Source organism: Diceros bicornis, chromosome 7, assembly GCF_020826845.1.
Source record: "Diceros bicornis minor isolate mBicDic1 chromosome 7, mDicBic1.mat.cur, whole genome shotgun sequence".
Taxonomy (NCBI): Eukaryota; Metazoa; Chordata; class Mammalia; order Perissodactyla; family Rhinocerotidae; genus Diceros; species Diceros bicornis.
The window spans coordinates 39,028,114-39,053,566 of record NC_080746.1 but is presented as its reverse complement, the minus strand read 5'-3'; the positions used below and the strand labels follow the sequence as shown (position 1 = coordinate 39,053,566).

General features: G+C 47.1%; 1 protein-coding gene across 3 annotated transcripts in view; it reads left to right on the top strand.

Moving 5' to 3' along the window:
- The window catches only part of AMOTL1 (angiomotin like 1), a 156,729-nt gene extending 140,544 nt beyond the window's left edge, over nucleotides 1-16,185 (top strand). For all 3 annotated transcript variants that reach the window (XM_058545387.1, XM_058545385.1, XM_058545386.1), the window contains 4 exons: nucleotides 3,567-3,692; nucleotides 4,807-5,033; nucleotides 8,787-9,062; nucleotides 10,183-16,185. In XM_058545387.1, coding sequence (XP_058401370.1) covers nucleotides 3,567-3,692; nucleotides 4,807-5,033; nucleotides 8,787-9,062; nucleotides 10,183-10,289 — 736 coding nt within the window. In that variant the 3' untranslated portion in view covers nucleotides 10,290-16,185. The remainder of the gene's footprint in view (nucleotides 1-3,566; nucleotides 3,693-4,806; nucleotides 5,034-8,786; nucleotides 9,063-10,182) is intronic.
- The last annotated feature ends 9,268 nt before the right edge of the window (nucleotides 16,186-25,453 follow it).

The following is a 25,453-nucleotide window of genomic DNA, read 5'->3' as shown; positions in this document are numbered from 1 at the left end:
TGCCTATAAGTTATATTGGGCATTTAATGCAGAGTTGTTTGGAATTTACCAGAATTTTATTTGGAGAAGATCCTCACGTTTCAAAGGAGCATCCATAAAACGGGACTTAATAAGGGCTATTGTGTTGGGATGGTAGGATGTGAACCAGTAAAAACTAAGGATGCAACCCAATCATCCGGTCAGTCCCATACTTCCTTGGGATGTCTTATTTCTTCTCTGATGAGGAAGAGAAGGCCCATTGGGGTGGAGGGGGGATACTTGATCAGCTGTTTATGGGCTCTCACGTTCATTACCCAACTAGAAAAGAATCCAGGATGTTACCTCCAGGAACTTGAAGAGAGAGCAGTGCCACCCATGAGGGCATAGATGCCTCTGCCAGGCACCATGGCACACTTGGACCTAGGGAGACCTGCAGACTCAGGTGGAAAATGAAATTGGGGATCATTTTCTAGTGCTCAAGTGTTGTTGATATATGTCTGTGCTGTGAGGGAAAACGGCCCACAGCATCCCATATGAGTGGGACTTGGGGAATGGGAATAGACGTTTGAGACGTGTATTGAGCGGTGGAGCTCCAAGGTCCTACAGTGAGAGTTGGAGGAAATTGCAGCCTCTAGTTCAGTCCTTGCACTGCATGGGTGAGAACAGTGAAGCCCTTGGAAACATTTCTTGATTTTTACATAATTGAAATGTTTTTATTTTCAGCTTTCTGTTTTCTAAGGTAATAACTAAATCACCTCTGTATCTGGAGTAAGAGGACAGACCTTCGTAAAGTTACAGGGGGATTTGGCCTTCCTGGCCAGATTTGGTCTAACGCATAGCTCTCGGTGATTGCGCTGGGAATTGTCTTTTTCCGTGTGATTTTTATTGAAGAGAACACTGCCTAAGGAGGCAGGACACCTACATTCAAGGCTTCTCCCTCTGTCGCTGACTATAAGTGTGATTCTGCACAAGCCTTTCTGAGCATCACTGATCTCGTGTGTGAGATGGAAATTATAATTCTTGGCTGCTTATGAGCAGGAAACCAGACCCTATTCCATTGCCTGAGGACACGAAAACCCCAATAGCAATGTAAATACGTTACCTTGGAAGGATGACACAGGGGCCTTTATGTGTCCTTGTCTCTGCTCCTATTGATTTATTGCATTAGATGCATGTTTGGGATCCTGGGCCCTGAGAGGACCAATGGGCCTGGAATGTAAAATCTGAAGTGGGGGAATGAACATGTCTGAAGCCTCAGACCCCTGTGGTGGGCGCAGGAGGGGATGGCAAGGGAACGAGTAGAGCCAGGCAGAGCCCAGACACCATCAGCCGCTCACACTGTGCTGGGCGCCACCTTGTTCGTCTTCCTTCATGAGGGGAGACATCTCTTGCCCTCAGAGAATAGGAGTCCTGTGGGATCTTCCAGCCCTGTTGTCCTCCTCTGCCCTATTTGGAGTCCTGGATGGACGAATGGATCGAGGCCTTTTGCACGCTCCCACCCTTCCCACCTTCTTTGCTTCCACGTTTATTTATTGAGCATCTGATAATTCTGTGGGAAACTACCCTCCTTATTACAGACCGCTCCTTCCCACCGTTTTTGGAAAAATCAGTTCAGGGGAGGTCAGGTTTTAGCTCCAATCTTAATGTTCTTTTCCAAGAAAACTTCTGTAATTTCAACACTGCTTTTCTGTTGATAGAAAAGGAAAATGAAAAATTTTTGAGAAACGTCGAGATTCTGGGTTCTTGTTGTCTGGTTGCTAAATGGCTGCATATGAATAGGTAAAAGTGACTATTTCCAGCCATCAGTTTTGTGACTTTTCAGCCACTGATGCATACTTTGCATTTATAGGCAATGATTTTTAAACAAAGAAAACGGTTTTTGTATACCAACTTGTTTTGCCATCTTGGTGCATTTTGACATCGTTGATCAGAATTTTGAGAGATTGAGCCTATTTTTTATGGTTTTGAAACTTTTTACAAATTTCAAAGCAATGTAATATTTTTTGAGAGTTTTATGTGTTTCCCTTCTAAGTCGTTCTCATCTAATTGTGCCTGCTGTCATTACTTGGCAGTATAAACATGAATTTTTAAATTTGTCTCCAGCTCTGTGTGAATTCTCCAAAAGTAAATTGGTTGACAATGTTTCTCTAGCCACTAATTCAAGCATTGGTGATTTTTGTGCACCATAGGTGGATTTATAATTTTGTCAGCATGTTTAAAGCATTTTGCTTGTTTTCTACATTATTTGGCTTTATGATTTATTTTCAGCCATGGTTTTTGCACTTAGCCAGATTCTCACGTCTCTGTTGGTTTATTTTATCTTCATGCATCTTTGCTGAGGCCTCCTTCATAAAGATGCAGAAAACAGGAGTTATAGATATCTGGGTTTGAATCCGTTTCCATCTTCACTAACAGGCTGTTCTTGGAAAAGTCGCCTCACCCGTTTGTTTATCTGTAAATGAGGATAATAACACCTACCTCACAAGTTGCTCAGAGGACTAAATGAGACACCAGGTGTAACACACTTTACCTGGTCACTGGCATGAAGGAAACAATGCTCACTTGTTGATAGCTGTCACTAAAAGAGATGAAAGAAGGGGCTTTTTTTTTTGCTGTTTTTGAGTGTTCTAGAAAAGAGCTATAATATTTTAAATAGGATTGTAGTATTGTAATGTGAAGTTAAAGAGATGTGAAATGTTTGACTAGATCGTTTCTTACTAATTTAGTATTCCCTGATCAGAGACATTGCACCTTGCAGTCTAAAATATACTTAGATCACTTAGATTGCTCAGTTATCTTATTTTTACCAATTGTTGTTAACTAGGAGTAATTAAATTTCCAAGGCCAGTGGCAGGAATAGTTATCTTTGACCAGTTTTTTTCAGTCAGACACCTGCTTCCAGCTACACTGCTTTTGAATCTACCTATGTCTGTCCCTCCCCTCACTCCACCCCCTGGACTGGACTTGCTAAGGACAGGGTGTACATCGTCTTGCATCTTTTCTGCCCTGCTACTCAGCGTGGGTGTCACACCAAGCGGACCTGAGTCCTAGGCAGGGGCTCATAAAACGAAAAGTGAGCTAGGAGGCAAATGTGAAGGGAATTTCTGCTTGAGCCTCGCTGTCCAAGAGGGACCAGTCTCAGTTTCAAGTATTTACTGAGTCTCCATTTTACTCTGAAATACTGAAGTAGCTGCTATACAGATGAGAAATAGAAATAAAACTTTAACTCTGATTGAGAAAGTGAGAAAGGATAAGCAAGTATGAAAAGGTACAAGCATAGAAACACTAACAGATATAATAATAATGGTATCCGTATGTCAATAGGTGTAGTGTTCGTATTCACAGCATGCCATGTGGTTTAATATACAATGTCGTTAGTAGAAAGGGCAGGGAATTTTGATTTGGGGATTTTATTTTGTTTTCTTTAGGTGCTGTCTTAATTCTATCCAGTTTCAGGAGAGAATTTGCCAGGATTTAAGAGAGGGAAAGTGGGTGAAGGAGTTTGAGGAGAGGGATTTTGAGTGTGGTGCTTGGATGCCTCTCCTCGGGCATGTGCATCATTCTCTGAGCGTGTCCTGTGTTGCCAGGGACACGACGATCATCAACCACTCGAGGAACGGCAGCTATGGTGAGAGCTCGCTGGAGGCCCACATCTGGCAGGAGGAGGAGGAGGTGGTACAGGCCACCAGGAGGTGTCAGGACATGGAATACACGTAAGGGACGGCCGTGTGCACGGCTCTGCTCTGACACTCACCTCGAGACCCTGGTGGGGCCTGCCAGCCCGGTGTTTGCATTCACACTCCAGCCCCTTCCTGTTCCAAACAGCTGCAAGCTCGAGTTCTCCAAAAATTCCCCTCCCCCAGAGAGAAGGGAAAGTTCAAACCTAAGGAAGAGATTCTGCTCAAGACGGGACTGGAGCCTGAGGGATAATTTCCTGTCAGATGCAGTTTTAAGATGGAGGCTAATGACAGAAGAATTTAGATGCCCATGTGTTTTTTCTGAATGTTTGTCTCTATAACCTTCTAGACATTACCAGCTGGAAAGGGGAAACCATATTTTTAAAGGCTCCGAGTTTTTGAGTCAGGATTTATATATTCCAGCCAGAAATAAAGAAATTATTTAGCTAATGCATTCTTCTCATGGGCTAAACAAGACTTCCAGCAGGCTTCGTGACATAATAAAACCAGCCTGGCCACCCCCACTCCCCCACTCCTGAGGCCCCGTGGGCCCTGGGAACCTAAGCCTCTCATTTTGCAGATGTGAAAATAGGGCTGAATAGCTGAGTCATTGATAGGCTCAGAGAGTTCCTGTCCAAGTTGTGAAAAGAACTCTAGTGTTTTCTCTGATTCTCATTGTTGGCCATTGGGGAAAAAATTATCTTCTCCCAGAAAACTCGTCCATCTTTTAATTGTTTTTTTCTCAGAAAACAGGGAAATTGACTTCAGTGGAAAGCTCCCATGTGTGAGGCTTCAGAGTTTCCGTGCTTCCCTTCTGCTCCTCCTGCCCCCACCGTCAGGGATCCTAGACCCTCTGAGTTGGTCCCTGAGCACACTGTGGTCCAGGAGGTCTCTGCTGGGCAGCCACAGTCACTTGAACTGAAGTCCCAGAGTCTGCTGAGGGGGCAGAGAAGGTGCACCCTTTTGATCCACTACAAAAGGTCCCTCTTATACAATTTTCAGATTATAAATGTTTGAAGACTCATGTTGCACTTAACTCTCTATCCTTGAATTATAATTAACGTCCCTGGGCAGCCTGACAGAAACGTTTCAAGTTCTTTTGGCCAAATGGCTTTTGATTGTAACTGTTTGGTTTGGTTTTGTTATACAGTATTAAAAATCTCCATGCCAAAATCATAGAGAAGGACGCCATGATTAAGGTCCTTCAGCAGCGATCCCGTAAAGATGCCGGGAAGACGGACACCTCGAGCCTGCGGCCTGCCCGCTCTGTGCCGTCCATTGCCGCAGCCACTGGGACCCACTCTCGCCAGACCTCTCTTACCAGTAGCCAGTTAGCCGAAGAGAAGAAGGAAGAGAAGACCTGGAAGGGGAGCATAGGTGAGCCCCTTGCCTCGCCTCCTTCAAACAGTGAGAGGCAGGCTTATCTGGTGGAGAGTCCTGACGCTTCCATAGCAGGCTGGCTCTGCCGCTCATGGACACAGAAATGTCATTGGCTCTCTCCAGGTCTCAGTTTACTCATCTGTAAAATGGGGAGGATACTCAATCATACCTTGGTTGTGGAAATTAAATGAGCTATGTGGAAGCAAAGGCTATGCCACCGGAGTAGCCGTTAGCCCTGGGTTGACTCAATATAACTATTATCATTATCGTTGAAAGTTGAGGAGATGCTACAACATAAAATGTCCTAATAGGAAAAGCCCAGAGACGTCAGCCTCTGAACTTGGCTCTGCCCCAGACCAGTTGTGAGACCGCTCCACCTCTGCCTCCATGTCTAGAAAAGGGTGATGGCTGCCCTGCTTTCCCCCATGGGGCTGTGGTGAGGGCAAAATGAGATAACGGGGAGAAAGCACTTTGGAAGAAGTGCTCTCGAGCCTAAGGGGTTGTTGTTGGTGGTGTTTGTTGTATTTTTGTTGCACAGGCAGAATGTTGAGGAGAATTCCGCAGATGTGGGCTTAGCCACGAATGGGTTTCCTGGGGTGAGGGCGGGGCCGGTTGACCATTCGAGCTGAGTCTGGAGAGGAAGCAGGCAGCATTCCCACACACACGTCCTCTGCTCTCTTCCCCTGCACTCTGGCAACTCCAGGGGTCTGGCCCCTCTTTGATGCATTTCTCTGGGTCAGAATGTGTTTTGTTTCTTTGTGGAGCCGAGAGCCAGTTTTCCTCAGCACAGGACATCAGAGGAGCCTGGCTGCTCCGTGCCAAAGGGGATAAGAGCTTCCAGTATGAACCCGACAAAGCTGGAGGATGAAAGTGCTCAGCCAGAAGCTCTGTTTGAAGTCCCTCCACAGGTCGCTTCAGCAGCCCCTGCCCTCCAAGGAAATGTACTTCAAAGAGGATGTGTGCGGACAGCAGCTGGGATCATCAAAGACTCTCCCAAGGACGCTTAGCTCCTCACCCCAGTTACAGAGTCTGGGAGGTGATGCTCAGACAGGCCTGGTGAAGCAGTTGAAATGTGCTCAGCTCTGATGGAAACCTCCCTGGCAGAGGCCAGTTTATGATGTCCAGCCAGGCAGGCATTCCTCTGATGTCTGTGCCTGTATCTCCCAGCATTTGGCACGTCTAAACCAGGCCTGGGAGCCTGAGGACGCAGTCTGTAGGAAGGGTTGCTGTGTTCTCTGCACTGGTACTCCTCCTCGTTATTGTAATTGGTGTCCTCATGTCACAGAAACAGAGAGGGACTCTCTGACTTGCCAGGCAGAGGCACACAGTCACGGGTCACTGCATAGTTCCCAAACGTTTCCACAGTTTCTTGCCAGACGGGCTCTGGAAGGAGGTAGAGGTGACAGCATATTCCTTCCTGAAGGCTCAGGGGCTCCCAGATGAGATGACTGGCTAGTAACTTAGTTCCACAAGAACATCGTTGTTGGACTGTGGAGCTTTGACAGGCAGAGTGATGAGGTGGAAAGAATGTAGGTTGGACTTAAAGTCAGGCACAGCTGGGTTTGGATCTCATGTCTGCTACTCCTTAGTTGTGAGATATTAACTTCTCTGAGCTTTCATTTCCTTTTCTGTAAGACAGAGGATAACATGGGACCTGTCTCATAGGAGTGTTGTGAAATATGAAGTGAGATGTGTATGAAGCACATAGCCAAAGACCATTGCTACTCAAAGTGGGGTCCATGGACCAGCAGCTCTGGCATTACCTGGGACCTTGATAGAGGTGCAGAGTCTCAGGCCCCACCCACAGAATCAAATCTTCATTGTAACAATATATCAAAGTAATTGAAATGCACGTTACATTTTGAGAAGCACTGCTGTAGACAAACTGAATTGCTCTGCGTTGCATTATGAATGGGCACCTTGAAACAGCCCTGGCAGGGAGACTGTATGAATTGCTGGCTAGCTAAGATAAGGGAACAAATACGTGGTTGTACTTACCACATTTTCTATAGGCCAGTGTTCTGGAGTGCTGGCACTTTTCTGAATGTGTGCCGTATTTCACTAGTTAAAAATAAAAGTGGGGGCTAGCCCCATGGCATAGTGGTTAAGTTCAGCACGTTCCACTTCGGTGGCCCGGATGCGCGGGTTTGGATCCCAGGCACAGACCTACACGACTTGTCAGCCACGTTGTGGCGGTGACCCACGTATAACAAGTAGAGGAAAACTGCTACAGAAAGATTAGCTCAGGACTAATCTTCCTCAAGAAAAAAACGAGGAAGACTGGCAACAGATGTTAGCTCAGGGCTAATCTTCCTCAGCAAAAAAAAAATTAAAATTAAAAATAAAAAAGTTGCTCTCCTGTCCAGCTTTGCAGGAAGACATTGAGGTAAAGGGACAGCACTGCACATTGTGTGTCCCTTTTCCCTAGCCAGCACGCCCTCTTCCCACTGCAGCCTCTCTATTCTTGGGGTGGGGAGGACGAAGAAGGCTAAGTGGCCCTGAGGAGCCCAGCTGGCTTCCTGCTTCTTGGGGGCCATGGCTCTGCGCTGCAGGGATCTCTTTTGGGGAATAATGTGCACCACTCAGCGTTGCTCTGACCAGGAAGCATGTTTGTGTTTGAACCCGGGCCTGTGAGAGACCATCCGTTACCAAGAGTGGGGTGGAATTATTGGCTATTCAGAAGAGCAGCAGGCCAATGGCACCTTGTCTAGGACCAGGGAATCCTTCTGTTTTTCTTTTTTTTTAAATTGAGGTCACATTGGGTTATAACATTATATAAATTTCAGGTGTACATCCTTGTATTTCGACTTCTGTATAGACTGCATCATGTTCTCCACCAAAAGTCTAGTTTCCATCCGTCACAGTACACATGTGACCCCTTACCCTTTTCACATTCCCTCCACCCCTGTCCCCTGTGGTCACCACCAATCTGATCTCCCTATCTAGGTATTTGTTTGTTTGTTTATCTTCCAAATATGAGTTAAGTCATATGGTAATTGTCTTTCTCCATCTGACTTATTTCACTTAGCATAATACCCTCAAGGTCCATCCATGTTGTCTCAGATGGCACGATTTCATCCTTTTTTATAGCTGAGGTAGTATTCCATTGTGTATATATACCACATCTTTATCCATTCATCTGTTGATGGGCACCTAGGTTGCTGCCACGTCTTGGCTATTGTGAATGTTGCTGCAATGAACATAGGAGTGCATACATCTTTTTGAATTAGCGTTTTTGTGTTCTTTGGATAAATACCTGCAAGTGGAATAGCTGGATCATATGGAGATTCCTCAAAAAATTAAAAATGGAAATACCATGTGATCCAGCCTTCAGTTTTTCTTAGGCCCACAACCACTGCTCAAGGCCAGCCCTCCTGGGCCAAAGGAAACTTCATCTCTAGAAAACCTTGAAAGAATGCCCCCCACCCCTCTACACTGGCTATTTGGCACCTCTTCTCTGTTTTTCCATACTACCCTGAGAATAATTATATCCCACTAATTATTATATTATAAGCAGTTTATTTGACAACTCCTCTTCCCCTCTGAAAAAAAAAAACCTATACATTTTTAGGGAGGGGACTAGGTCTTTCATTTTTTTTTTTAATTCCCTCCACATAACAAGTGCTTATAAATGAACTTGGTGAATGAATGAATGAAGCAATCATCAGTCAAGGAGCAAATAACCTCCAAGACTAGGGTTTTGTGATTTTTTAAAGAATGGCGTTGAAAAAACTGTCCTTCCGCCCTCAGGGTTGCTGCTGGGGAAGGAGCACCATGAACACGCCTCCACCCCCGTGCTGCCCACCCCACCCGCCGCAGCGCTGGCCCCCACAACCTCTGCCACGTCTGCCAGCAGTGCCCACGCCAAGACGGGCAGCAAGGACAGCAGCACCCAGACAGACAAGAGCGCTGAACTCTTCTGGCCCAGCATGGCCTCCTTGCCCAACCGCGGCCGGCTGAGCGCGACCCCTTCCAACAGCCCGGTTCTGAGACACCCAGCGGCCAAAGGGGCTGCAGAGAAACCAGGTACGAGCTTCCCACCTCCTTTCACACTCGGAAACCAGTGAGCTCTCTGGCCTGAGAGAGGGAGCCTTCTGTTGAGCTGGGGAGGGAGCAGGGGTGTGGTTGGCTCTCACTTCATGGGGTTTTATGATTATGGCTACCCTAATGTACTTAGGCTGTGTGTGCTCTTTATTCTGTTGGGAGTAATATGTGTGTAGACACTCCTAATTTGTTACCATTTAAATGAGTATACGATTTGAGTGAACTCTTTTAATGTATGCTTGGTAACCAACCCTTTCCCCAAAGGGTGAAGAGACCCTCCGAGAGATGTTAGGGGATTAGTTGCCTCCAGTATGTTGAGAGCTAGTTCCAGGCACCAGGGACATCAGAGGCATCGGGTACACAGACATTGCCTTCAAGGTGTTTACTCGTCAGGATTTGGGGTTGTGGTACCTCTTGATTGAAGGAGAAGGTAGATTTAACTGCGTAAGACGTGAACTTCTGGCACGGCGCTCAGGCCAGTACTGATGAGTTGCTTTGAAATATTTAAGAGACAACAGCTTGGGAGATGTGATCTTTGCCAGGAGTCTGGAAATGTCCGGGGGAAAGAAGAGACTTGGCTTTGGACTAATCTTGGTCATGGGGATAGCCTTCTCCGGGAATTCTTTTGAGGAGGTGGGGGCTATTGGGGACACAAATTAACTGTTTCCTGCAAGGGGGCTCTTTATTTTCATTCTCCAGAACAGACAAGTAAATACAGCGTTGTCATTTTTGGGAGATTTAATTCTTGGGATACGCTTTACAGGGAAGGCAGGGAGCACGCGAAAAGTACCAGCTCCTGGTGCGAACTCAGTAGTTTTGAATAGAGTGGAGGGAGAGCGGGCGTGAGGGGTTCCCCACAAAGTCCCAATGCCATCTTCACCCACTTAATCCTCTCCCATCACCATCCTGGTTCTGTTATTTGTATCTGAATCCCAGGGCCAGTCATTTATCTTTTTCCACTGTGGGCGGGATTCTCTGGCCTTCCCTACATACACTGGTGGTGAGTGGTGGTATTTGAAATGGTTCCACTTTAGAGAGAACTGGTAAGACCCATGTGCCTCCTTGAAGAATGGGCTGCTGATGTGTCCCTTCTGTTTGGCAGAGAACTCTCCTGGCCATGGGAAGTCACCCGAGCACAAAGGCCGTGTCAGCAGCTTGCTCCACAAGCCCGAGTTTCCTGACGGAGAGATGATGGAAGTTCTCATCTAACATTGGCCTCCCTGCTGAATTCCATAACAGAACATTGACAAACGAGGAACGTGGCAGAGAGGGAGAGGAAAGATCGAGAAGGTTGTGGATGGGAAATCAGAAATGATTTGAACTGATACGGATTTCAGATTAGTAAGAACACTTTTTATAAATGTTCAGAAAAGAAAACACAGGAGGCCTACATGACTGAAGATGAAGAGAATGCTATGGACTTTTATTGCATATGGTGGAAGAGAGAAGATGCATGTAGGTTTGGAAACAGAAGTAGGAAGTTGAATTTTTGTATTGTACAGAAAATGTATCTCTTGGGGAGGGTTTGTGTGTACCCATTCTCTGGTTATAAACAGATAAACCTAAACATGGATCTTCCTTGGAATACCCCATTCTCCTTGCCTCTTAGCTTGTTTTGTTTAAGAAGAACCTCCTAGAAATCTCAGCGAGCCCATCTTGACATAATGTAATATCACCTGTGCCATCCATGGGGCATCCTGTGAATGTGTGTGGGTGTGGCAGTGAGAAGAAGTGTCCAGAGATGATGGGGAATTTAAAGGGAGGTCTTCATCTAATTACCTGCTTGGTTTGGATTTTCAGGAGATGTGGGGGCTTCTTAGCTTTTCTGGATTCAGCAGTATTTTCTAAGCACGATGGGAGTGTTATGGCCTTGGTGCTCATCCTCCCTAACTTCTCTGAGTTCATCTCTGTCTCTGCTTTATTCTCTTTCATTTTACTCTTCTTTTCCTTCATTTTTTTCCACTTTTTAATAAGACATGGCAGAATTCCTTAGGCCTGGGCTTTGTTAGAGCAGTATCTGAACTGCCACCATTCCTGCTGTGTTTAATAGTGACCAGTGGGACAAAGCCACACCCTGGCTTCCTGGGTGCTTCCTCCACCTGGGAGTGGTTGGGCTGCAGTGTTAATCTCATTCTGACTGTGCACTAGGTAAGCCTTGACAGACGAGGCGGAAGATCCATGGCCACTGTGGTATCTTGCATTAAGATCATGGCCCTGGCTTTTCTCTTGCACAGAATTTGGTATTTCCACCCCGTTGCTCTGTTGGGGTAAGACTTTCAGGACTGCCCTCCAGGAAATGTGTGGCACTTGGCTTACTCGCATCCAGAATCTCACCAGCAGCTTGTACCACTTTCTAGTATTTGTGGCTCACGAGCATAGTCACCACTCTCCCCACCCCCCGCACTCCTCTGGCCGCTGTTGTTGAGCACACGGATTTCTGTGAGTATCAGCGCATGTGTGTTAACACATGAGTTTTTCTCCACCATGAACTTGTGTTATAACCTAACAGGCCAGTATATATACAGTGTGATCAGGTTTTTCGAGGTTTCAGTTTGCAGCAAGTTGTCAACGTAAGACAGAAATACCATGTTAAAGAGCCAGGAGTGAGTGAGGTAGTGGGCCTCTTATGCCCGTGTGTGATGTTTCCCATCTGACTCCGCAGACATCGGCTTTCTTTACAAATCTAGGAGGTGCTGGGTCAGAAAAGAAGAGAAGCCAATCAGGCCATCACATGCTCTTGCCTGGTCCTGACATTTTCTTCCCTCCAGGTCAGCTGGTTCTGTGTTTTCCCAGGTCCCTTTCCTTATGCTTACTAAAGGGAAGAGGGAAAAAAGCCCTGGATCTGAGACTTTTTCAAGTCCAACCTAAATGAAACCCTGAAGACAACGTTCTTGGGACATTTTGCTTGGGAGGCTTATTTTGGGGTTGGTCTTTGGGGTGTAACCTGGGAGAAGTTATAGCCTCCCCACATTGAGGTGGTAGAAGGATGACAGGTGTAGGCTGGAAAAGGGGAGGGAGGAAACCAATGGCTTTGGCCGGAGGGCCCTCCGAGCCATCCAGCATGGCAGAATAAGCAGGAACTGACTCTTCCCAAGCTCTGCCTGCAGTGGGCGCTGGGCTTACGCTTCATGCACGTTGCCTCCTTTAGTCCCACAGAGTATTGTGCAGCCTGGTAAACCAGAGTGGCTCACCTAGTGCCCTGGGGTGTGGAGAGAGCAGGGAGGCCTCGTCACATCACAGGGGAAAAATTGTGTATGGATGAGGGTGGGGATGGGGCAGAGGGCCCCCCATCTCTGTCTCATGGCTTTTCACAGCTGATGAGGTTCAGTTGATGGCAACTAACTCTCTCAAGGACATTTTGACCCCTGATTAATGTTGGGGATGGACCAGGAAGGAAAGAAAGTGTCTAGAGATAGGAGGGCAAGTCACTTCTGCCAGCCCCCACCGCCCACGTCTAGGCCATCCCAAACTTGGGATGTCTCCCTGAGAAGCAAGTAAGAGCAAGAGCCGCAGCCCAGTCCCCCCAATCCTTGTCTTTATACTCCAGCACACCTTGCCTGTGTGCTCAGGCACGAGGCCACTTGCTCTCCTTGGTCCCCCTGAGTTGTCAGGCGTGTTAACTGTCTGAGTGCAAACACAGACACCACCATTTTTCAGTTGTGCTGTGGTCTTTTGTCAATCATTTTTTATTCTAACCTGCTGAGACTCTTCCATAAGAAGAGATCTATAGCTTTAGAAAGTTTTCTTTTATGGGAGATTTCGTGCTGAGCCAGGGCCCCCCAATACTTATTATCCTTATAGCTTTCTCGAAGCCTTGCTTGCAGATAGGAGAAAGGATGGCAAATACTGAGCACCCGGCTCTGCCTGCACTCTGGGCAGTTTACAATATACCTTGTTTGATTTTCAGAAAGTTAGTGCTGACTAGATGCAAGCACTGTGGCAAGTACCTTTGAATGAGTCCTCAAACCACCTGGGGAGCAGGGGCAAGTTTATTATTCTTATTTCACAGAGGAGGAAGCTGGGTGTGGGGAGGTTAAGTCCCTTCCCAGAGCCTGGCAGCCGGTAGAGGCTGGGATCTGCACCAAGTGTTCGGGAGACGAGCCGTGCCTTAGTCACAGGCTGGACTGCCCAGACGTGGGGATAATAACCATCTGCCATGTCTGTGATGTGGGCACGTGTGCACATACACACATATACGCGTGTGCACACATGCACACACACACAGCTGCCGCACCTCTCGGGAGCTAAGAAATAGGACTAAAATCCAGAACTCCTAGAATTGCCCATAAACACCAGGCATAGTTGGAAATCCTTGTGTTCCGTTATAAGCAAGGTTACAAAATACATCTAAAAAGCGCTTCCCTGTTGTCCAGCGGCCTGGACTTTTTCAGAACTTCCCGGGGTGTCTGCCTGTGGAACTTGGGGATCCTGTCTCAGGGTGAAGGGTCAAGGCTTTGGCTCTGTGTGAAGAAACATGCCAGAGTAATTCTGCTTCCCCGTTGACTGTGTCATCAGGCAGTTTGGGTGTGCTGCACAGGGTATTATATGGCATAGGAGATGTTGCTGGATTCCAGTCTCTAACCTGACATTTTGACTAAGTAGATGGTTCTCTATGTAAGAGCTATTCCTATCAACAGGTCCATCGAGCTAAGCTGCCAGGAAACACATTTTGCAAAAATATCAGAGTGTGTGCAGAGCCTTGTCTGAGCCTTTTCTTCTCTTAGCTTTTCTTCTGCTTCCCAGAGGTTGGTAGCTAATGACAGTGCTGCATTCAGCCTGTTCCAAGCAGGCATGTGGGACAGGGCTGCCGCATGCCACCCCGGGCCTTGAGTGGAGGACAGAGAGCGGGGGGCCTCCTCTCTTCAGCCCTGCAGGGCTTGTTCTTTGGAGCAGTGTGAATTTGGCTGCACAGGGCTCGGGTTGGATATCGAGACAGTTGCTCCAAATGAGTAGTGGACTTGGAACAGAGGATGCAGTGGTTCTGGTGCTCAGGGAGAGGGCTGTGGGAACACCCCCTGTAGAGAAGCTGGTCGTCACTCCTGTTTGCTCTCTCCCGGGTTTGCGCCCAGCCACCTGTATCCTCAGGATGCAGTGGCTGAAGCGCCTTCGTGCTGAGTGCTGATGGAGTGAGCAGTTCTCCCTACCCAGCAGCTTTCTGAGTCCCAGAGGCCGAGGTGAACGCAGACGTCGGTGAGGCTGGGTGCCGAGGCGGCAGTGAAGAATAGATTGGGGGTTTAAAAGCTTTCAAGGTAGGGAGCTCACGCGTAGACTGCAGAGCGCTATGCTGAGCAGAGAGGTGCGTTTTCCAAAACCAAAGTCCTGCTCCGTGTCTGCACTGGAGCCAGTGGAGTGTGTTTCTGTGTGCTCCGAATGACCGTGCTCTCCTCCTAAACAAAGGAGTACCAGGCCATGGTCACTGAGAGCCCACGAACCTTCTTAAACGGTGAAAGCTTTAAGTAGCCAGAGAGTATCCAGCCCATGGTGGCTTCTTCACATCCCCAAACCTGAGGCAGCCGTGGCATACGCTTTATAAATGTTGGTTTTCTTTTCTTTTTTCTTGCTAATTAATCAGTGTGTTTCAAATGTCTTCATTTAATGTGAGGATTGTTTAATGGGTTTGCCTCTGATGTGTGGCTCCAGGGGAGATGGGCAGAGTAATTAAGAAGTTACCAGAAGCTGATCAGCTGGGAGCATGTGAAGGTCAGCATTTCAGTAAATGGATTTCTTCTGGAACTAAAGAGCAATTTTTTTCTCTTCCTTTCAAGTAGTGTACCCTTTTCTCGTTTAGTAATTTAATGGTATATAAAGATGTGTATATGTCAGTGCATACATAGGAGGTATGACTATATGTAACTATAAGGTTGTGTATTGAATTTCTTTTCTTAATATCCAGACGATCCAAATGTTTCATCTCACCCCACCCTCCTTAAAAGATGACCCTTTGGGAGACTCTATACTGATTACTGCACTGTTGCCTGAGTAGAAACATTTTGTGAACGCCTCTATTGGAATGGCCTTTGGGGGCCTGGCACGTTCCTCTGATTATGCTTAGAGATGAGAAATCTTCATCCTTGGAGGATGGACTTAAGTTTGGAAATAAGCCCAAGTCCTTCACTCAGTTGGATAAATAAAGATGGGTGATTAAGGTAAGTCACACCATTTTAGCTTTTTTAAAAATAAAGTTCCTAAGATGTTCCTTGGAATGAATCTTTGGCCTCTAGAGCCTCTCAAAGTGACCACTTCAAAGGAGGATAGTAGTCATTAGTACCCGTAACTTCTAGTAGATTCATTTTTAGAAAGTGCTTCTCCTGCCATACCTCGTGTGTGTTCACATCTCTGCATACACACAGATGTCAGCACATATTCATTAGCATAGACCTCCAGTAGGCGTTCTGTAAAACCGTGTTATACTTAAGTGCATGTTATCATCACGTTATGCTGTGACTGAGGTGTTTCTTTGTCATGAAACTTTGCTTCTTCACAGAATTAAAATTCTGTTCTCAATATAATGAAGTACATAGCCAGCATTTTCTTGTATCAGCTCCTGAAGTTTTGATGCCCAGTAGTGTGTTGACATGTGATTTTGCCTAGGATTCTGTTCACATGTAGACACCTGTAAGTATTTATTACAAAACAGAATGTAAGCAGTTTTATCCACAGTGGTTTTCTTTGAATTAAGGTGTTTTCCCCTTTTGTGGAGGGACAGTGGAGCCCCCTCCTCAATGGGACACTGACAGAAGCTGTGTGAAATTCTGTAAACCAAGGGCAGGCGCGTGCACCGACCTCAGCCAAAACTTGACAGCCCTGCTGCCACCGCTCTTTCCGCCTGCCGCGTGTGTGTCGCTGTGCTTGGTGGCAGTGTGCTGTGTGCTCTCCAGCGGACTGTGGTGTACCTTTTGGCATCTTTGTCTTGCTGGTCTGTATTGCAGGGGGTGTGCAGAGCTGCACAGCCAGTGGGTCTGTGTACAGAGTTGGGGGGGGTGTCCAGGAACACAGCGTGTCCCCCACAGCAAATATTGATACTGTTGGTCAGCCAAAGATTTCCCTCTCCTTTGCTGCTTAAACTTGTGCCTTAATATTGTATATAATAAATGGATGAAATGGCTCTTTCCCTCATGCTTGCTCTTTTCTTTCCCAAAGAACTTATATATACTGGGTGCTTAATAAATGTTGAATCTCATTTCATTTTACTGCTCAGAGACACCCTCACTTGCTGTTTTGCTTCCAGGGGCATCCGGCGCCCCCCTTGTGAGCCTCATTCTTACACCAACACACGCTCTTGATTCTGAGGAGGAAATGAGTCATCCAGACGACTGGAGCCTTCCGTCCACCTACTCCTGGCTCCTCCAGACAAATAAGGAAAGAGGAAACACAGGGAGGCTGGGCCTGGGGAGACGGTGGCCACTTGGATCACATCTGAGTGTCCTCTTTTGGGGGTTTCTGGGTTCAGAGCCTGCCAGTGACCACTGTCACTCAGGAATTAACCCAAGCAGCCTAGGCCCTGAGTCTGGGCTGGAGTGAGATGTGTCTGTGCCCAGTAATAGACATGGGAGGTATAGCTGCCTTATTAGTGTTTTGGGGCCACAGAGAAAAGGGGGGTGCTTTGATAGAATGGAGTCACATAGTAAATTGGTGAAATTCAGGCCAGGAGCCTCAGTGACTGAAGCAGGAGAACAGAATAAACCCTGTGAGAGTCCCCAAGTGAAGGCCCCTCCCAAGGAGACAGTGACCCTGGGGACAATGTGTTGGGGAGGAGGAGATCCCTCTGTTTATGCTCTGGTCATGCCTCTTTCAGTGGAAGCCTCTCTCCTCACCCACCCGTGGCCCCAGCATGGGAAGAGCTTCTTAAATGTGAGTTTGGGGACAGTGAGGGACACACCTTTAGTCCCCCAGCAATGGCTAGTGAGATTTACATGCATTATCTCCTTCAGTCCTCACAACCACCTAGTCATCCCCACTTTAAAGACAAGGAAACTGAGGCTCAAACAACCTTGGGCAAGCAACATGCAAAAGATGGCAGAGCGGGACTGGGACCCAGGTCTGCCTGACACAGAGCCCGTGCACTTGCAGTGAAGGGCGGGTAGGCGCTGGGAGGCAGGACGGCTCAAGCTCCTGTCTGCTTGGGTTCTTACCTGTCCTGCCTTCTATCCAAGGGAATTCTCTGCAGGGACCCCCAGTGCTCTGCCTGCACGTGGATGTGACTTATGTAGCATACAGGACAAACTTTTCAGCTCCCCAGCCTCCAGGAGGAGAGGTGGAGGACTACTCTCACCTTTAGGGCTCAGATGAGGACCTTTCCAAGCTGGTGTCCACCTCTGCTGTCTCCTCCCCTGACCCTGTGCTTGCAGCTCATGCGAGGCACCCCTGAACTCTGGCCTTTCTCTTGGGCCCTTGTGCACCACAGGAGAGACCCTCACCCCCAGCAGTTCCAGGTAGTTGTTCCAAAGGGGTTACCACACAGGGTTGTACCCTGAAGGAATGCTGGCCTCTGTGCTGAGATCCTGGCCTGTGGCCTCCACCAACTACTGGGAATAGCAATGCCTTTTAGATTGCCGAGGATCATTACATCAGGAGTTAGGTCCCAAATGAGAAACGAATCAGGAGCTCTGAAATTCCTTTCTTTTTTTTTTATTGTGGTAACATTGGTTTATAACATTGTATAAATTTCAAGTGTACCTCATTATACTTCTATGAAATTACTTTCTTAAAAAATAAAAAGTTCTGGGGTCGGCCACGTGGCCTAGTGGTTAAGTTCAGCGCACTCTGCTTTAGCGGCCCGGGGTTTGGTTCCCGGGCGTGGACCTACACCACTCGTCGGTGGCTATGCTGTGGCAGCGACCCACCTACAAAAAGAAGAGGAAGATTGGCACAGACGTTAGCTTAGGGCCAATATTCCTCAGCAAAAATAAATAAAGAATAGAATAAAAATAAATAACAAGTTCTGTGAAGATGAAATAAAAGGAGCTTTCTGTCATTAAAAAACGTTGTTTTCTTGTTTCTGTCGCTGTTTTATCAAGCGTGACCACGTGTCTCCGATGGCTCTTTTACCTGCCCCGTTTCTGGCATGCAGATGTCTGATACCAGGTGCAGGTGAGCCGAGCTCCTCTCTTGACCCTCTGTCTCCCTCAAAATTCTTCCCTTATGGAGCCCCAAGGAGGCCCTCTCCATCTGTGTGGATTTCTATCAAAGGGCGACTCTTCTCAAATTCCTGATGTGAATACAGAGAATATGGGGCTCACAGACTATGTTGTTGGGTAGTTTAGAGTAAAATAATGTGAATCATAGTCCTATTATTGGAAACTAATAATGCATAACTTTACATCCCCGTTGGTTTCACCCTTCTGACTGAGAGGAGGGAGGACCTAACATTTATTGAGTTGGCTTTGCAATATTACTTCACCTTAACAACCCCCGAGGGAGGTGTTATCATCCATCATCACCCCTGAGTTTCAGACGAGGGAACAGGCTCATGAGAAGCGCGGCGTGTGCTCGGGCTTCCCGTGGAACCCAGGCTGCTCATGGGTAAGTCCCCGTTCTTCTCTCCAGGTACTGTATTGTGGCCTTTGACTTTTGTTAGTTTTTATTTTGAATGGTTTGTTTGCTTTTTTTGTGTGTTTAAGAGTTCCAAAGAGAATTGGTAGGTAAATAGCTAATTGGAAGAACATTTTTGAGGCTCTTTTTGGAAATGTAGTATTTCCAGCAGAAGGCCAGACAGGCTAGATCAAGCCTCTGGTCTATTTGTAAGATTCAGACTTAATTTAGAGCGGCTTGACTGTTTATTAACACAGGGTACACCTGGTGGGCAGTGGGGGGCGGGGGAAGGGACCCAAGGGCAGATGCTGTTTTAGGGCCTGCTCAGGCTGGGGTCCTGCTCCTGTTTTTCCTCAGGCACATCCTGAGACTACAGAACTCATGGTCCAGAGATGCTGAGCATAAAACAGAAGTGCCTTTGTTTTTCACTCAAATGAAATCTTTGAGTGGACCTGATGGATGTCTATATGTGAGTTTCCCAGTCACCTGAAGTTCACATGGCCCGGTCCAGACCTGGTGCCTTCCTTACTGCAGTCACTGCTCTGCTGGCTGCCCCGTCCTCTCATCACCTCTGCTAGGAACCCAGGTCGTCTTGGGCTCCTCCCTCCCCCTCCCCCTTGGCTAGTCAGTCACCTGTTCCTGTCCATTCTTTCCCATGTTGTTTCCGTGCTTTCATTCTCTCCATCCTCACGGCCTTAGTTCAAGACTTCATCTCTCACCGGGACAATTTCAGTGGCCTCCTGCCTCCCATCTCATCCCACTCCATCCTTGACACAGACACCAGAGAAACAAGAGTAATAACTGACATTTATTTATTGCCATGGTGCACCCAACACTCCTGTGAATCTCTCCTATATTAGGACATTGAATTCTTAAAATCACTCTGAGGCCGGCACTATTATCATATTCCCATTTTACTGATGGAGAAACTAAGGCAGAGAAGTTAAGTCTCTTGCCTAGAATCCTAGAGCTTGTGAGTGGCAGGGCTGGGAAACAAACTCAGGCAGACTGGCTCTAGAGACTTGTAGTGACACTGTTCTTCCCCTCAAGCTTTCTAAAGCTTGTCTGATCCCATCACTCCCTTGAGGGAAACAACAACAGAATTATGAGCTTCCTGTGGCCGTCAGGATAAAGTTCAAACTGCTAATACGCATTCATGCCCTGCCTAATCTGACCTCAGCCCATTCCCCAGGCTGATTTCTCTCCAATTCCCCTTCCCCCCCTCCCCTCAAGTCTCTCTGGAACCATCACTGTGCCCCAGATCTGCTTTGTGTGTTTCCATTTTGGCCCCTACCTTCAAGGTCCTTTGGCTTGGAGTGCCCCCTTGCCTGTCTGTCCAGATCCTGTTCCTTCTTTAAGGTGAGGTTCAAATGTCACTTCCCTCGGGGAGGTGTTCCTGATCACCAGTATCAAAATTAACTGCTCCTTTTCTATTATTAACTGAGTCACTTGAGAAAGTTGCTTAACTTCTCTAAACTTCTCACTTGTAAGATCACATGGAACAGGTATGGTGTCTATTTCTTCACTAATGTGACTCAGGCACCTAGTCATTTCCTAACACATTATGGTGCTCATGTATTCGTTGACTGAATGAGTCAACCCTAAGGAGTTACTGAGAGAAGAATTGTGATGTGCCCATACATAGTAGGCCCTCCACAAACAACAGCGCAGAGCATCAAAGCATCTATCCAGCCCTTGCCTCGGGCTGCCTCCTATTACAGTGAACTACGTACCTGAGTATCTGTCAGCTCATCTGTCTGGAGTAGGAACCCCGCCTTGCATCCAGAGTACATGCTCATTAAAATTTGAGCTGAATATGAGTTATCTCAAGCTTCTTACTGCATATGTTCAGTGACTGTTTTCAGGGAAACTGGAAGAGGAAACTAAACTAAAATTTTATTTAAAAATTATTATGCAGAGCTGGCCTGGTGGTGTAGTGGTTAAGTTCATGCACTCCACTTTGGCGGCCCGAGGTTTGTGGGTTCGGATCCCTGGCGCAGACCTACACCACTCGTCAAGCCATGCTGTGGCAGCAACCCACGTACAAAATAGAGGAAGACTGGCACACATGTTAGCTCAGAGCCAATGTTCCTCAAGAAAAAAAATTATTAGGCAAGTAATGCACATTTGTTATATAAACAATCAAATGACACAGAAGTGTACAAAATGTAAGCCACTCCCTCTAAATCCCTATAAGTAATCATTGTTAACAGTTTGGAGGATTTCCTTCTAGACTTCTCTATAGATATATACAACCAAATAAATATATAGATATGTATGAATGAATATTAATTTTAAAAGTAAGGTCACGCTATTTCATGCAACTTGCTTTTTTCATGCAACAGTAGAGCATAGACAGATTTCTCTACCAGCCTCTATAGATCTATCTTATCATCGTTTGTGGCTGCATAGTGTTCCTTTATATGGAAAGGGGGAGCGTATTGAAATCCATGCTTTGCTGCCACCCAGCTTCCCCACAGCATTTCCCCAGCAGCTAAGGAAGAGCTGAGAGCCTGGTGAATCTGGGGAGCTGTTTGGTTTTTCTTCTAAGAAAAAGGCCAAAATTTGTAATATATGTCAAGCTTGGCCAAATGCTGTCCCTGTGTTCCTCCAGTGCGTCACCATGTTTCCATTTGCCTGTCCAAGCCCAAATTGGTGATTAATGTCCTGATGACGTTGGATCCCAAGGACTTGACAGTGCCATGGCCCCAGCTGGTGGCTCAGGCCCCGCCTGGCCTGGCCTGGCCTGATTCTATCCAGAAAACCTCTGTCAGCTCTCTCACCGAGGGGCTGATTTTCCATCCAATGTCTTACCCTTTGGCCCAGAGAACACATTTTCCTGGCATAATTCATCTCAGTGCTAGCCCCAGTCTGACTTTGTTCAGTGATGTCGATGACATCAATCCTTCCCTCGTCCCCAGCACTCTCATTTTGCAGAGCATCTATCAGATTTTCACCAATGTGAAATTAGCTTTAGGATAGCCTGTAAACAGCACAGTTCGTGATTCACTTACTACTGAAAATTAATTATGTGCCCATTACATTTCAGATCCTGGGGGGAAGACGGGGGAGAGATTGTTCTGGCGATATTTACCCTGAAGGAAGGGGAGAGGAGACTGAGGTGACTGACTGCCTACTGTGTGCCAAGAATTTTATATTGGTCACGCATTCGGCCCTCAGGACAACAAGGACAGGGAGATTCAGAGAGGTTAAGCAAATTACCCAAGTAAATGGCAGGGCCGCATTTGAGCCTAGGATTCGGTGACTAAAAGTGAAGGTTTTCCCACTATAGCATGCAGCCTCCATGTTTAAGTCTAATGGAAGCCACAAGACAAGTACAGGAAACAATTTGCTCCCTGCTCGTCCTTGTCGGGGCGTTTACACCAGGAACCCTGGACAGCTCTATTAAGACCCTACCACCCTGGAGACCTGGAACGGAGGTAGTTGGAGGCAGTAACCATAAGTATCTTTATTCATTTAAAAAAATTTTTTTTAATTAGATGTCAATAGTTTATATCTTGATAAATAAAAAATCCCTTTCCCATGTCTCCCCTCTGTAACATCACTGCTCCTCTAACTCAGCTTTGGGCACATGTCACGGCTTTCCAGGCATGTGCAACTGATGGGGAAGATGAAAGTCCACTGCAGTGGGGCTTCTGATAACAAGCAAACAAACAAAAACACCACCACCCACATACGTTTTCTGCAGAATAATACTAGGCATTCGATGAGTGCCTATAAACGTGAAATCTCTACTTAGTGACATCCCCACCCTGTGCATAACGCCTTTCTTCTCAAGAGCCTCAGAATGTCTTTTATGCTATGAACACTGCCCAGGGACGGCTATCACGATTCCCTTCTACACAGCTGGGAGAAATGAGAACAGAGAACCAGGGCACTTTCCCAAGGTCATGGTGAAATGCCAGCAGAGCTGGGTTAGAGCCGGGCCCTCCTGCAGCCCTCTTAGGGCCTTTTGGGCAGAGTGGGCCATCTGTGCCAATGCTGTGTGGGCATCCAGCCTTTTCAGAGCCCTGCACTCTTCCCAACCTGGGGATCAGTAAATGGAGAAGGGATGGCTATGGTGTGGATCAGTGAAGAAGTCACCTAAGAAGAGCTTCACGTCTGACTTGTATATCTAAAGAGCCGAGAGATTTCACAAAGGCATCGTACTCGACTCAGGAGTTGGGATTTCTCCCAGTGGCAGAGCCAGGAGGGTTGGGCCCAGTATTGTGACATCACAGCAGAAAATGTATAGGGACTCTTCCTTTGACAGCCTCAAACCCTATGACCTTACAGCAGGGCTGAGATGAGAATGGCAGATGAAAATAGACAAGGGGACATTTCCCCAGGGATAACAGTTGACAGCAAATGCAGGTCCCTTTTGCATTGGGATATGTGGTTGGAAAGACACCTCCCATCACCGTCTGGTGGAGAACACATGTAGGAGCTGGTTCTTTAGGATTCTCAGTATTGAAGACTATACATAGTATCACGTATAACTCAAGATGTAAATAATTCACACTGAGAAACATGTTAAAATGTAACACACACACACTCATCAGTTCAACATACTCTTATAGTGTTAGATGAAGGGTGCAAAGATAAATAAGATGCTCTACCTTCCTCCCCTCAAGCTCATAGTCTGTGTGAAAAGACCAGAAGGGACCACAATACCGTCTATAGTAAGTGTCAATCTCATGGATTGTACAGATTGTTCTGTTAGTCTAATGGAGTGGGGAACTAGAAAAGCAGGTGACATTTGAGTTGAATTGGATGAATGAGAAGGGGAGACAGGGCTGAGCTTGGAGGGCAGAGGGAACAGCAGGCACAGAGGCAGGGCCTGCTCAGGACGTGGCAGCTCTGGTCTGCAGGGGCAGGTGGAGATGAGGCTGGGGGGTCCTCTAGGTCCCTGAGCTGCTGTGCCAAAGAATCTAGCCTTTGCCCTGTGGCAATAGCATGTTGGGAGCTGACAAAGGTGTATCTAAGCCGAAATGTGATCTGATCAATGCTGTTTTATAGAAAGACAACTGAAGGCTGCATAGAGTACACACACTATTAGAAAGGGACAATAACGGCATTGGGTGTTTCAGTTTCTATGACCACGTAACAATTACCCCAAAACTTAGCAACATAGAACAACCATTTATTTTGCTCAAAACTCTGTAATTTGGGCCAGGCTTGGTGGGAGTGGTTCATCACTGCTCGGCTCAGCTGGGCTGGCTCAAAGGCATGAAGACTACAACAGCAGGGCATCCTGGGGCACCTCCGTCTTTGTGGACTCACGGGATCTCTGCAGCGTGGCAGCTTCAGGATGGCTGGACTTCTTACGTGGTAGCTCAAGGTGTCAAAGGCACATGTTGAGATATAGAAAGTGAGCCAGACAGAAGACATGTTGCCTCTTATGACAAGTCACGCAGCATCACTTTTGCCGAGTCTATTCAACAAGGCATTTACAAGGACCTGCCTGGTGGGGGTTCTAGTGGGAGGGGGCCAGGGCGGGGGTGACTTTACCTCTTCAAGTGGAAATGGCAAGGTTCTGGAAGAGCACAAGCGACTGGAAATACTGCTATTGCTGTGACCACTTTGGAAAATAAAGTCTGCCACACTTGGTATATGCCAGACACGGTCTCTGAAGTTTTACACACATTTTCTCATTTTATTCTCCCCTCTACTGGTGAGGAAGGTACTATCCTCCTCACTTTATATATCAGGAAATTGAGCCTTGGAGCTGTTAAGTGGTCTGCCTAAAATCACACTCCGAGAAGTGACGGGGCTGGATTCCGTGTGCAGGCCCTATGACCCCAAGGCCTCTTTCCCTCTTCCTGCTGTCACATCAGCCGTGGAAAGGAAAGCATGGAGACAGACTAATTCAAAGGTCATTGTTCTGCCACTAAAAAGGACGGGCAATTTATGAGCTGAAAAGGAAGCTGAATCAACAGATCTTGCAGACCAGTTGAATTCATACTGTACCTGCCTCGTAGATGCTATATGACCAGCATTTTCTGTGGTAGTCATTGCAAAGCACTGCAAATACCAAGGAGTCAGAGCTAACAGTTACTGACCACTCACCAAGTGGCAGGCTCTGTGCTAAGCACTTTACGTGCATCATCTAATTTAATATTCACAATAACCCTATGGGACAGGTGTTGTTATTGTTACTGCTATTGGGCTTAAAGGTATTAATTAATGTTTCATAGAGAGGACATCACCCCCAAGGGACCCCCTACCTCCCCGCCGTGAAATCCTTTCCCCATCCAGTGACATGACAACATGAATAGATAAATTGATGGCCTCCTCCCCTCAGTGGCACCACTGGCCATACAGTGGTTCCCTTTCTGGTACGGTGGGAAACTGGCTCCACTACTGACCAGCTGTGTGAGCTTGGGCCAGTCACTTAACCTTGCAGCACCTCAATGTCCCCATCTACAACATGAGGATACAGTCCCTTTCTCACAGAGGTTCCCCTCAGGAGTGTGAGACTAGCCTGGACAGTACGCAGTGCAGACCTCGGCACAGAGAAAGCACTCCATCCATGTCAGCTATTGTTATTAGCGTGGAGGGTGGTGCCAATGGCTCCCTGGGTTTGACTCACAGACTGTGCGTTCTCATGGTCCAGGGATCTGCATTGTTTTCTGCAGAGGGAACTTGTTTGTACTCGCCTTGCTGATGTGGAGGTGGGGTCAGTCTGCCCAGCCACAAGCAAGGGATAAAGCAACCAGTGAAATGAGGGGGGAGGTGGGGGTCGGGAGGGAGGAATTTGCAGACAGTGTGCAGCTTCATAGTTGCTGGAAAGTGCAGACAGCTAGCCCCAAACCAAGGGTGCAATTGATGCACGAGACAGG